Source organism: Manacus vitellinus, unplaced genomic scaffold (assembly GCF_001715985.3).
Source record: "Manacus vitellinus isolate BGI_N305 unplaced genomic scaffold, ASM171598v3 scaffold_0_pilon, whole genome shotgun sequence".
Taxonomy (NCBI): Eukaryota; Metazoa; Chordata; class Aves; order Passeriformes; family Pipridae; genus Manacus; species Manacus vitellinus.
In genome coordinates this window covers 4,548,610-4,562,825 of record NW_021938789.1, presented here as the reverse complement: position 1 = coordinate 4,562,825, position 14,216 = coordinate 4,548,610, and the positions used below count along the sequence as shown (strand labels likewise).

The 14,216-nt window shown below is 41.7% G+C and overlaps 1 protein-coding gene across 1 annotated transcript in view; it reads left to right on the top strand.

Annotated features, from left to right (window-relative positions):
• CPZ (carboxypeptidase Z) overlaps positions 1–14,216 on the top strand; it is a 37,067-nt gene that overhangs the window by 10,929 nt on the left and 11,922 nt on the right. Inside the window, exons 2-6 of the mRNA XM_008920917.2 lie at positions 1,821–1,844; positions 3,335–3,709; positions 4,483–4,695; positions 6,823–7,019; positions 7,960–8,121. Of these exons, the coding sequence (XP_008919165.2) occupies positions 1,821–1,844; positions 3,335–3,709; positions 4,483–4,695; positions 6,823–7,019; positions 7,960–8,121 (971 nt within the window). The remainder of the gene's footprint in view (positions 1–1,820; positions 1,845–3,334; positions 3,710–4,482; positions 4,696–6,822; positions 7,020–7,959; positions 8,122–14,216) is intronic.

Sequence of the window (14,216 nt, the reverse complement as noted above, 5' to 3'; positions counted from 1 at the left end):
TTATGAGGACAAATACCTGATTCAAAGATGAACAAGAAACTAGATGCCTGTCCCCCCCAGTGAAAGCTAGGAGAAATAGCAGCAGAGCTAGATTCCCAGTACATCATAAGAAAAGTTAACCTGTTGGTGCTGAAAAAACTTGCAGTTACTGGCTTAGCTCCTATGAGGTACTGGTGAAAACAACTCCAATACCTTGGTAGCAATATTTTTCTTTAGTTGCCAGTATTGGAGAAGGACAATATAAAATCATTGGTTATTGGAAGAAAAAGAGGCCTCTCCTGAGTCATCAAACCATGTTCCTTCAGAATCAAGAGAGCTTCATTTATTTGACCTAGTAAACAGAAAGCTGAGGAGATCTGATTGCTCTTTGCAAGCAGGGGGTGAAGGAATGCACCAGGGAACACAGAGAGCTATTTAAGCTGAAGGACAATGCTGGCACAACACCACATGGACATAAACTGGCCACAAATACTTTCAAAGAGGAAATTAAAAGGCAATTTCTAGCCATTAGAAGAGTGAGCTTTTGGGGAGGGAAATAATTAGTTTTAAGATGTTATTAAAGGATGATAAAATGCAGTTGCTGGAGATAGGATGAAGTAGGATGGGGAAGAAACAAAGTCCCCTCATATCTACCAAAGGCTGAGTTGCTTTACAAGAAAGTTACAGATGACACCATTTAGGACCAACACATTTTTTAGTGGAGATCGATAAGACATCTTGTTATGTATGGAAGGACTCCTATGGAGTTTTAGACTAAACAGATTGATAAGGACCCACATTTTGATTAGTGAAATTTCCTAGGCACCGAAGTTACAGTTTTTAGGCATGTCTAGAAATATTGGCCAGTTGTCAGGGCTGGGCTCAACACCTTTTTCAAACACAGGCCTGACTTCTTACAAAACCACATTTCAGATACATTGTCAAGTCCTCCCTTTTTAAAGTGGATCAAGGACTGGCTGGTCAGGGGACTTGCCTGCCATGCCCTGTACCTGATCCCTGCAGTCTTTCCTGTCTTATTAAACTCCATTTCCAACTCTTTCCCTGGGTGAGGGTATTGCTTTTTGTGCATGTGGATGGGGGTGTATGAGGTTCCTCATGCCAGCAACTGGTGTGAGACAGTGGGTCGGTGGGGCTTGTGTGCCCAGGGCTCAGCAGTTGGAGTGATCAGAGTGTGTGTGCCTTGTGTGTATTTGTCAGTGTGTGCCATTGCTAGCAAACACCAAGCTGGACTAGCAGTGGACAGGACAAAATATATGGGAGATGGATATCTGAGGGACTGTAATCCTGGGCTAGATACTGACAAGACCAGAGGGTCTCATTGGATACTTGAGGAATCAGGAGGTCCAAGCCACCTATTAGGAAGACCAAAGTGTCTGGGGCTTGGCTAACAGTGAGACCCTTGGTCTGGACCAGCTGCCAGAGGGACTGATGTGTGTGTCAGCACATGAGGCAACCAGTAGGTCAGTGTATCCAGGGGCCAGCTACTGGGAAACAGCCTAATTGCTCAGGTTCCGGTGTGTCTGTGCTGAGCAACTGGAGGGATTCACCTGTACTTCTTTTTCATCGATGGTATTTCATCCTGTTTAACCAGAAAGGGGAACAGGATGATGCTTTGTGTTTGTCTGTACTGCATTTTCTCTTTGTATATATGTGTAATACATGCCTGCTGGGAATATCTGCTTGTCCCTGGTATGTCTGGACCTCAGGACACAGAGCTTCAGCAGCCTCTGTGGGGATACCAGATTGGACAACTCCTAACACCAGGGAGGTACTATGTACACCTGCCCTGTAATGATTTTTCTTTTCCTCTTTATTTGCAGGTCAATGCCAAACAGTACGGAAAGGTATGATGTGTCTTTGCTCGCTCTTTGTGGAGAAGCTCAAAACCTTAAGTCTTTCTTCATTATTTCTTTGCAAGTATTCTAATATTGGTGCTCTGGTAGGTCTTGTTACAAGAGAAATGTACTTTTACACGCAATGTAGGATTTTGCTGCTGTGACAATGGCATTTGTTACCAATCAGAGCCATTATCAAGAGAAGGAGGCTCAAATATAGACCAATTACTATAATAGCCAGTAATTTTATGAAGAGACATCTTTCTATTACTCCCTTTTCACCTCTGAGTTGGCTGAAGGTGTTACCAGCACTTAGCCTTCTCAAGAACTCCTAACCTGATTTCTTAAAAAGTAATCACATTTATGGGTCTGCTTGTCTGTGAGTTAAGTCCCAGAATAACTTTTGATCCTTTTGGGCAATTTCAATCAAACTTCACAGAGGGCCTGCAGTTTCAGAGATATTAAAGTCTACAAATTTTGTGAACCCAAGCAGAGAAGAGAGATATCTTACTGGTACATTCCTCACTAAAAAAAATAAATCTATATGATATCACACCTCATTAGTGAATCCATATGATAAGGGAAAAGACTGATATCACAAATACACTTTCTTTCAGGAATCTGAGTTTTTCTCATGTTAGACAACAGCAAATTTACACCTCAACAGAGGTTTTTTCTCTCAGGACTTTAATAAACTCAAATTGTATTTGTAATTTAAATCAAATAAGATTTAATTGGAAATTAAATTGGAGAGACACAGATTTCATGGGTGTACCACTCAATGGATAAGGAACTGGATGGATGTTCACACTCAGAGGTGCAGTCAATGGCTTGATGTTCAGGTGGAGAGCAGTGATGAGTGATTTTCCTCAGGGGTCAGTACTGGGACTGGTGTTGTTGGTGACATGGGCAGTGGGATGAAGTGCATCCACAGCAAGTTTACCAATGACACCAAACTGTGTGGTGAGGTCCACACACTGCAGAGAAGGGATGCCATCCAGAGGGAACTTGACAGGCTTGAGAGGCAGGTCTGAGCAAACCTCATGAAGTTGAACAAGTGCAAAATCCTGCACCTGGGTCGGGGCAATCCCAAGCCAAATGCAGGCTGAGTGGAGAATGGATTGAGAGCAATCCTGAGAAGGACTTGGGGGTGGTGGTTGATGGGAAGCTCAACATGACAAAGCAATGTGCACTTGCAGTTCAGAAAACCAAAAGTATCCTGGACTGCATAAAATGCAGGCCAAGGGAGATGATTCTGAAGGACATCTAAATGCATTAAAGCATTTGCAATCAATCTCTAGACCACGCATGCTTCTCATCATCTTTCTATATGTTGTTTTAGACATGAAAGTCATTTGAGAGTACTGCAAACTGCTTCCAGCCTATCTGAGAACAAAAGGAATAAGTTCATTGAACGTGGTATTTGTTATGTTGTCTTTGAACTATTCAGAATGTCTGTGAAGTAAGTTATTTTTTCTCTGTTCATCTCCCTTTTACAGCAAAATGTGTGGATATTGCCTTAAGTTCTTGTACTGATGTTGCCTATACTCAAATGGTGTATCCCAATTTTCTGGATCAGAAGTCTCGAGAAGTGATTGAGTACAGCTCTGAGTACCTGCTCATCAGTGTGCTGCACAACTTGCTCCAGGGAGAATGTAATCCTGACCTGAGGCTCCTGGGCTGCTCAGTGCTGGCCCCACAGTGTGAAAAGGACAAAGTTATAAAGCCCTGCAGGCATGTCTGTGAAAACCTAAAAAAAAATTGCCTCCCTGCCTTTGATGCAATAGACATGGCTTGGCCCTACTTCTTAGACTGCGACCGCTTTTTTGCTGGGGAAGAAGAGGGATGTTTTGACCCACTGGCAAAGCTGCGAGGTGAGGAAGGAAGCTCTGCCAACAGATCTTGTCTACATGGGAAGGGTCTCATCTCACTTTTCTTGACATATCTATGGCACAAAACCTCTTTGCTTGTCATCTCAGCTTATTGTCTTTAGAGACACCTGTGTGATTCATTTTGTTCCACCTATTTTAAACACCTAATTAAACTGTGCTCAAGAAATATCTGTTTCTCTCTTCATTTACAAAGAGATCAAGACAGGCAGCTCAGAGCAAGATGTTTGGATGCATTTAGATAAACCCTGTCCTGTGTGATAGCTGTCTATATATTTGAAATATTTTATTTTAAAACTGAAACTTTAATGCACTCATGATTTTTTGACTGCTTGACAAGCTTAGCAGCTCATTAAAGTGTTCTCATTAATGATTGTCACAGATTTTTGTTTGGATGAAGAAAATCCAGATAGCTGAAGACAGATGAATCTCATAAAAAAATAAATTTGATCCATCAAATTCAAAAGGAAAAATCTGTACAATTTGTGACTAAAATCTGCCAGCATGCCAAAGGCCAAATTAAGACTGGAGGTTTCACAAAATATTTGTCAGTGTGCATATGCATTAGTAGGATTTTGAAAACAAAATATGCCACAATAAACAGTGTAAGATGTACTACATACATTTAAGGTTTTGATTGTGTCTGTATTTTCTATAATTCTTCTACTTATAAAGGTATTTTGCAAAAAAGTGCAGGCTTTCATGCAACCCTCTGAGCACTATGGTCTTAAACACTGTGTTACAACTTTTCTTTGCAGGAGAAGTAGATGTTGAGGAAGATTTGCCTTCAAACTTGCCAGCAACTTTTATTCAGTTCAAACACCATTCATATTCCCAAATGGTGAGCACGCTGAAGAAGACTGCTTCTAAGTGCTCCCAGATTGCAACAACTTACAGCATAGGTCGCAGTTTTGAAGGGAAGGATCTTTTTGTGATTGAGTTTTCAACCAAGCCTGGACACCATGAACTGCGTGAGTTACATCAGTGTTGATCAGGTCGCCTGAGGGGAGACCATTCTATCCAAGTGAAAACAAGTTCTTTTAATTGGATAACACTAAAACTGTAAAAAGCATTTGTTCAAAAACATTTCTTCTCTCTTGTATTTCTGAATTACAGTGATACCCAATGATTCACTGTAGCAACTACAATCCGGTAGCCCAGTAGCAATTTCTAACTGTTATGACCTCTGTGTATGACCCTGGTTAGTATTCCTTGCTCCTAGATGCATGTTACTTGGTTGTAGGGGAGTTATTTGGCTGTTATTTGTTTGTGCCCAGTGTACAAATAAGTTGGGATAGTCTTCGGTTACTCACTTGCCCTTCCTATCATCTACCACTTCCTCAGTCTCCCTTTATTTGTCACTGTACCATGAAACCCCCTCACTCTTCCTACAAGCAAGGCCTGTCCCTAGTCTAAACACGGTCCTTCACGTCCCAGAATACTTACATCTTCTGAGAAGGCCTCAGATACAGAAGGACATTGATATCGAAAAAGGACAATCCAGCACCAAAAAACACTGCTCCTGAACAGAGATTCAGGTCAGTGCAATACCTGTCAGTGTAACAGGTGGATGATACCAGGAATTTATGACATCATAGCACCTGAACAGATGCTGTTATACTGTATATAGGTGCTAATATGTATTAAGATATGAATCCCTGAAGAGGGGAACAGTGATGATCTCTATTTCCTGGATTCATCACTGAGACAGTAAGGGCCAGATTTTTAAATGTTCTAAATTCTTCAAAATTTGGATAATTTTCTTAGGGAGTATTAGGTGTTGCTTTCCAGCTACCAGCTCCCAGCTCAAAAATCATACCTGACTAAATCTGGTGGATTGCTATGGGCACTGCTGCATACTAAGAGCCTCAGGTTGTTTTTCATCAGAAGAGCTCCAGCATCAACAGAACCTCAACAGTGTGGTAGAACTGAACTACATCTGACTTAATACTTTATTGAGATTATCATCTCAGGTCAGGCTACTCTGTCCTCTGTGTGCTGTGCTGCAGGGGATGCAGAGACAGCAAAGACTGGTATCTTTTTTTACTCTTGCTGCCTTGCCTGGTGTAGAGGTGTTTTGAGGTGCCTTTAGACTTGATCAGTTCCTGGTAGATGTCTTTAACAGAGCAAAGATCTACATTACATTTTTCTGGCCTATCATGCTTCCTCTCTTTTTTAAAGAAAAGAAGTTGCAGGTGTCTTTTTAAGCTTATACTCCATTTACCAGGAAAACACAAAGTCTATGAATCAGGCTTTTAAATGAAAACTGTGGTATGGCATGATAAAAGATGGTACTTAGCCATTACATCCATTACATTACCCAGCATTTTTCTTCTAAATCTCTTGCTTAATGCTGCTCAGGACAGCCTAAAAGGAGGTGGAAATAGCTCCAGAGCTGAAGATTTTGCCAGTCTGAGCAACTGGCATAATAGCTCTGTACCAGGCTCCCTCCAGTGTCTAGTGCTCAAGGCTGGCCAGGATCAAAGGCAAATATGAAGGGGTAGACAGGAAAGAGTGTCTCCAAAGTGCAACTCTTTTCTACTTTCCATTAGTCTCCAAGGAAGGATGGAAATTGAGAGAATAACTGCAGGGAATTGTGAAAATATGTGTTTCTAATAGTCTCATTCAAAGGCTATTTAGCCTGAAAGCCACTTTTTATGCACGACTCAATTTCTGTTCCAAATAGAGGGGTGATATATTACACATCTGCAGGTCATTTGTAGGATCTGTGACAAAATTGAAGCCATCCAAGGTAAGCGAGAGTGCCAGGGGTATATTTTGTTCCTTCCCAGCCATGGCATTCTTGTTTACAATTAATGATGAGTCCAGCAAAAGCTGAGAGCAATGATTGCCTCTTATGGTTTGCGATACTGATAGATTGGACTTAACTTTATTTTGCACTTTTTAAACTGTTGCTGAACTGATGCGTAATAGAGAGAAGTTCACCTGGAACTGATGTGCTGTTTACAGGATAGTGTGCATGAAATTAGTGTAAACAAAAGTTTCTGATTCATAAGTAAACTATTTGGGTTGCTCTGTTTTTGGAAGCCACCCAGGTATAATCAAATTAAAGTATCTCATTGCTTCATGTTCCACAGTCAAGCCAGAATTTAAGTACATTGGCAATATGCATGGAAATGAAGTTGTGGGGAAGGAACTTCTAATATACCTTGCACAATACCTGTGTTCGGAGTATCTTCTTGGGAACCCTCGCATCCAGACCCTGATTAATAACACCAGAATTCATCTCCTGCCTTCACTCAACCCTGATGGGTATGAACTAGCTGCAGAAGAGGTAAAAGGTTTTGTATAAGGAGGTGTTCAGGTCTTCATGTTTCTAGAATTCCCCATGGGAAAGGACAAACTGGGAGGGGAGTGTCACATAAAGGAGGGAACGTTAAAATCAGCAACCAGAATCCCAGCTGGGTTTGGTGGTGGGTTGCTTTCCAAAGATGATGAGAACAGAAATAAAAGGAAATCACAGCCATATTTGTCATTTTTGCTGCCTGCATGGGATGATGTGGGAATGACTGTGTCACTTTTTCACACATTTAGCACCCTGCAATCAGTTCTAGAACAAAATGCCTTCTGACTCACTGTAATGACTTAAATTGTTTTATAAGGAAATGTAGCTTAATACCATGGAATAGATGTTCCCCCTGTTTTAGAAGTACAGGTATTATGAACTGTGAATATTTTCTGTACTGTCCCAGTTTCATAATGGATGACAGTTTTCAGAGATAACTAATTTCTGAAGGAAACCTGTGAAAAAAATTCTGTTATATGTTACCTGACGCTCTTATTTTTTTCATCTCACTATTTTCATTACCACCATAAGCATGAAACTAGACTTTTCTTTTTCTGCTTGCTCATTTAGTGAAAGTCTGGGGTTATTGCACTCTGCCTGATCCTGTCTTGGGGCATCACCTGTATTTTCTTTTTCTCCTCCTCTAACCCACTCTGCATGCTGCTCTGTGCTGAGCAAGAAGATGCTGTGTTCTTCTTGTGAGTCACATCACTGGTGAGTGAAATGCTTCTTGAATGCTAGTTAGTGCATTAATATTCATGTGGACAAAAAGTGATTAATAAGTGTGATTTTTTTAACAATACAGACATTTTCAGTTTACTTCTTTTAAAACTTCCCTTTGACTAAAATGTCATTTTTAACAATTTCCATAAAGTGCTATTTCGAGACAGGAAGTTAATCTGAGGTTGACTTCTGTGTTACAAATTAGGGAGCTGGTTACAACGGATGGGTCATTGGACGACAGACAGCTCAGAACTTGGACCTGAACAGAAATTTCCCAGATTTGACATCTGAGGCTTACAGAAGAGCTGGCATTCGTGGAGCCCGTCTGGACCACATCCCCATTCCACAGTCCTACTGGTGGGGTAAGGTATGAATTACAGATTTTATAAATCATATATACTACAGAGCAACTCAGGAATTAAGCAACTAAGAATGCTTGGTCTGAAGTTCCTTGCTGGTAATCTATAAAATGCTGATTTTATAAGTACTACTGAACTGGACAGGTTCAGAATTGGCATGAAAATCATGGTGTAGGTCTGGACAAAGAGGCAGGTCACACAAATAATTCATAAAATTTGCGGATAATTTGAATTTTGTTATTTTAGATTAAGAATAATAACTGTTATGAGGGGGCCACAAGTGTATGATGACTCATTATTAGTGATTTAAAGTGTGGTGCACATGTTAAGACTTTATGGATTTGGCTGTCATTGCAATAAGCTCTACACAGGTTTGATGCAATAGTGGTTTCTGCCTTGGAAAATGTACAAAGGCTTCATGTAAAGTTGTGTGGCATCAGAATCCATAAAAAGGGTGTTTATAGGAGAGTGAAACCAGATAGAGCAACAGAAACAGCCTGTCAGGCTGCAATGGTGCTGGAAGTGAAAGTTCCTGCTGCAGGATAAAAGTGGGATGGAGGCAGATCTACAGGGCCTTGCACTCATCATCACTAAGCTCTATTTCACGTTATGTCTAGGAATATAAAACTCAATTCTACCCGTGTCGCTCGCAGCCCCCAACACTAGCAACTCTCAATAGAACTTAGTTCCCCTTGAAAGTAGAATCACAGGAAGCTAAATCAGTAGTTCTGGTATTGAGAGCTCTGCTTTCCTTCTGCTTTTAAACCCATTTTATTCTAATTCAATTTTATATTGCTAGCACAAAGCCTCAGTCAGGTGGTGAACAGGATTGTTCAGCAGGTGGTGTGTTAGCAGAAGATTTGAGAGACCATACTTCAGGTACCTACTGTGCTGCAAGTGGTCTTGTGTAAAGCCATGTCTAAATCCCAAAGGCATCCCTGATGCTGCCACAGCATTTTGGTACCAGTTCATAGTAGTGAAATCTGAATAAAAGCATATCACTTCCTCAGGATAATGTGCATATGAGGATGCAAAGCTTGAGAGGCTCGGTATAGCATAGAGTATTAAGACCACTGATTTTTGACATAACTAAGCTCAAAAAGTTTATTCTGTTTTATGCATGTAATCACACAGATCCCAGCTCATGTCACCGGGTTTCTGCATGAGTGTAAGGTCACAAACTTGAAAGATTTCAACTTTTGACTCAATAATGACGGATAATCATGAGCTGGGAAGTGCAAGTGGGGTACAGAGTCTCAGATGGGAAAGAAGGATTGAGAACTGTGGAGCAGAGCCTGAGATCAGCTCCACAGATAAAAAATGAAAACAGACAAAAAAGCAAAAAGAGGATTTTTGGAGAAAAGTCAGAGATTTTGATTCACCTCTGTGGTGAATCACTTCTCCCTAGCTGGATGTCAGGTGCCCACCGAAGCCACTCTATGACTCCCCTCCTCAACTGGACAGGGGAGAGGAAATATAACTAAAAGCTCATGGGTCATGATAAAGACAGGGAGACATCACTCAGCAATTACCATCATGGGCAAAACAGTATCAGTTTGGGGAATTATTTATATTTCTTCTATTTATTATGAATCAAATCAGAGTAGAGTAATGAGAAATCTTAAAAACACTTTTCCCCTACTCTCCATTCTTCCCAGGCTCAATTTTACACCTGAATTCTATATGCCTCCTTCCCCTCAGTGGTGCAGGGGGACTGGGAATGGTGGTTGTGGTCAGTTTATAGCATGTTATCTCTGATACTCCTTCCTCCTCAGCAGGAGGACTCCTCACACTCTTCCCCTGCTCCAGCATGGGAAGTAAAGATGGATAGCTCCCTCCATCCATGTATTCACTCTCTCTCTCTGTCTAGAGGTGCACGATTGAAGACCCAAGCAACACAGAATAAGGACAAACATATCTTTGCCCCCCTTCTTGCCACTGCCCAGTGCAAACTGTGAGTTTGTCTCACACTGTGCAGAGTTCCTGTAATTCTCTGGATTTTCTGGTTCCAACCTCCTCCCTCCCTCTCCAAGTCCTGCTTCTGCCCTGGTTCCTTTTGCTGACCTGTGAGATGGACAGTGGCAGGCAGCCACTTGCAGAAGTCATCTTTATAACCATGTATTTAGCTTTTCTAGACACTGTGTAACACTGCAGTTTCTAGAGGGATGGATGGAAACAGCCTAACAGTGCTATCACATTTAGAGCTACAGCTCTGCCCCAGCTGCAGTGTGCTGGTCATCCTGGCTTATGTGTCACCAGAGACAAAGGGCCAGGGAGCCTTGGCACACCACACCCCTTGCCTGAGCTCTGCCTCAGTGGATGCAGACTTGGGATTATAAATATTTTGCTTCTCCTGCAAATCTTGTCTTGCTTTTAAAGAATAAATAGGGTGATCATCCAAGGATTCACTCCTCAGAGCACCAAAGCTTAGGGTATTTCTAGGTGCTCTCCTGACCCCAGAGTTGGTCCTGGCCTTAACAACACTCAAAGCATCTCCAAATCCATATGCTTTGCAGAACAAGTGAGGGAACCAATTTGCCTGTGGCCTTGATGGTACCACAAAATCTTCCTGCTGACTGCCTTTTCATATGGTTCATAAATCTGGCAGTAAGTGGTCTCACAGCCTCCTGTCCCTCTCCTCTGCTGGAGCCAAATCAGGTCTCCCGTGATGAGCCTCAATTTTGTCAGGCAGATGAACCCATGGCTCTCACAGTAGTTGGCTTTGTGCATGCAGGAGCATTAGATTGAATGTTTCAATACCAGCCTCTCGGTTTTCATTTACTTAATAGTGTTTGTTACCTACCTTATTAAAGTAATTATCTGAATATTGCAGGGCATTGCATAAAGATCAGAAAACAGAAAGCAAGCTCTCAGCCAATCCCCTAAGCTCAGGAGAGCCCCTGCTCCCCATAACCCTTGCTGTACAGGATGTTTTGTTCCCCACTATTATGAATTATTGTAATAAGTGGTCTGAGGGCTCAGACTGAGGTACTTCAGGCTTCATCTGAAATAAAGTCAGTTCAATTGGCTTGATTCAAACAGAACTTGGAAGTCTGTGCCAGTGGAGGATGGCATAGTCTTTAAGAAAATAAGTCTGGCTGTCTCTAAAAGGGAAAAAAGAAATCTTTGAAAGCCATGGAGACAGTGACTAATTGCAGTATAATTGACAGAAATGAGATTCAGGTTTAAAATGGTAGTGGCTGTTCTCTATACTTATGCAGAAATAATTTATCTGTTTTCTAATTGTTCCCTGAATTGTTCTTGGGAAATGGATACTTTAGAATTGATCTCATATAACTTAAAAGCAAGAACCCTGGTGAAAAAAAGAATCAAAACCCACAAAACCCACATTAAAGGAAAAGTCTATGAGTAGTCAAAGGCCAGAGTGACATAGCACCTGCTATCATCTGGTGGAGCTGAACCAGGATGTGCACATTTCAAAGCCATAATCGTTCTGTACATGATGTCACTGAAATGCTATTAGGATAAAAATAGTGACATTGAAACTCCTGATTTACCACAACATTCACTTCAAGAAGACATTGGCTCTGTGAGATGGCACTGTCTCTGGGCTTATGCAGGTGTCTACTAAGGGAGTTGGCTAATTAGGATGAAGGACTGAAATTAGGAGCTCTCAAATAAAACTGTGCATTTCGCACTTGCCTGATGAATTGCAGAAGCAACTTTAAATCTTCTTATCAAGACCCAAGAGTGCTGTTTGAAAGCAGGGCTGATGCTGTGCCAGGTATGCCCTCTCTGGCTGGGCAACGGGCAGCTCCAGCAGGGCAGGGAGCTGATGAGATTTTGGGGCAGCATCCTCCTTGGGAGTGCTGCTACTGTGGGGCTTGTAGGGTGTGAGCTTGGTGGCAGGTGCTCAGCCACTCCAAGAACTCCCAAACAGGGATCCACAGGGCAGACAGTGACACTTATAGTCCCTTACAAGCCACCTGGGGTCTTCTGCTCTTCAGAGGAGATGGGCTCAAAGGAAGAATGGGCTCAAAGCCCTTCCGGGGTTAGGGTAGGAGTGACTGATTCAGTCCCTAATTCTCTTGGAACAAAGATCATCATCAGATCATCCCAGAGCAAGGTACAAAGACCAGAAGAACAAATACTTTGCTGCAGATAGCATTCTTTGGACACTGCCAGGTTCATCGTCAGGAAGCCTTTGTGCTGTTTTCTTCTCCTGCCTCTGTGCTGTGTGAGTGGGTGTGTCAGACTGCAAAAAGTGCAGAACATTTGTCCTTTCCTTTTGGAGGCCCTTTATCTGCCTTTTAAAAAATGGGGTGTTTTGTGTCATTCTGTTCCTGGAAACTCTGTGTTTAATCATCCCAATTATGCAAAAAAAGTTGGTTGTTTCTGGTGTGCCAAGTGCGTTCTGTGTGTTTCTGAGTTGATCAGCCTTTACCTATTACACCTCATTTTTTAAGTTACCTCTTTATAATGCCGAAGTTGAAAGGGTTGTGACACAGAGATTCAGAAGCTACCACTATGTTGATAAATAAAATGAACCTGTCCTGTTTCTCCTGAGGATGAGTGGCACAAACTGGCTCATGTCCACGTGCTAACCACAAACTCCTGCTTTAATGATTCATCTTACAGCACTGGGAACACTCAGATTCCTATTTCTTCCCAAGTATGAGGTCCAGCCTTTCACAGATGCACTGGCTACAGGTACTAGAGTTCAGCTCATCAGCTGCAGAATAGCATTTTAAGGAAATCTGAAAAATAGAAGGATTCAATTAATAACTGGCATCTGAAGGGAGGTAGTCTCCTGCTTCAGTTGGGAAGGGGTGTGGTGATATCTTCTTAAATCATTCTAGGCAAAACAATATTTAGACATGGCTTTTTCCTTTACTTTCTGCTTCATTACTGGAACTATAATACATCCATGGTGCACCTTGGCTTCACAATGTTTTTCGTGGATCCACACCTGGGTTTGTGCTATCCACTGCATCCCCAAAGATGTTATTTACCAACAGCAGGTTAGGGACTGATCCAAAGAAAACAGAAATTACTATTATTGCAACACTAATGTATAGGTCTTTAGGGGTTTTATTCAGTTGGGTTTTACTTGTTTGTTTGCTTTGTGTGGGGTTTTTTCTTGCACATTGTTGACTTGATTCACTGTTACCAGTTCTGAGGCACTCTGGAGCCCTGGCTCCCTGGTTTTCTGACAGCTGATGGAATGAAAGCAGAGGGTCACAGGCAATGTTAGCAGCCCTAAATAGGTGCTGGATTAAGTCCATCATAACAGATCTTTCTCATTTTTATAAAACCTGCATATCTGCATTTGTGCAGACTCCGGATGAGCAGCCTCTGCCCTCACCTGCTTTTTCTCTGGTAACTTCACTCAGCTGCAAGGAAAAGAGCCTCAACTCTCCAGGGGCACTGGCGTGAATCTGGGCTTGCAGGGACCGGCCACCAGATGACACTGTTATCCCTAAGAATGAACTAACATGGGAGCAAGGCCCTGAAATTACTCCTCAGAAACAGGGGGTGAAGGAGCCTCCTGCGTTCCGAGGAAAGCATGGGTGCCTGAGCATCTTCTGGATACATCTTCTGAGGAGGGAATGTCAAAAAAAAAAAAAAAAAAAAAAAAAAAAAAAGGAAAATTATTTACTTCAGTTCATTGCAGATAAACTGCAGACATTGCTGTGCTTTATTATATGCATTAGTTTTCATTTATTTGTAGGTGAACCTGGACCAAAGGATAGTAAATGTATTTTCAACAAGTGATGAGAATTACAAATTGATCCCCCTATTCCAGTTTATCCATCCACAGTCAATCCTGCTGATTCAGAAATGAAATTAGATAAGCAGTTTGATTTGCTAGTAGTGGTAAAACACTACAAATTTTTCAGCCTAAAAAGCTGTCATCATCCCTTTGAACTGCTGAAAATGTCACTGTAATTAAAAGTTATTCTTCTGTCAAGGTTTCTCTTTTATTTTTTTCCCCCCAGTTTTTCCACAGTGAGCAACATGTCTCATCTGTTTCCTGGAGTGAACTGACTTTCTCCCCTTATTAACCTTTCGGATGGAAAAGCCAAAGAGCCTCAACGTTCTCTTTGACACACTCTCTTCTCCACTGGCCTTTATCCTGCCC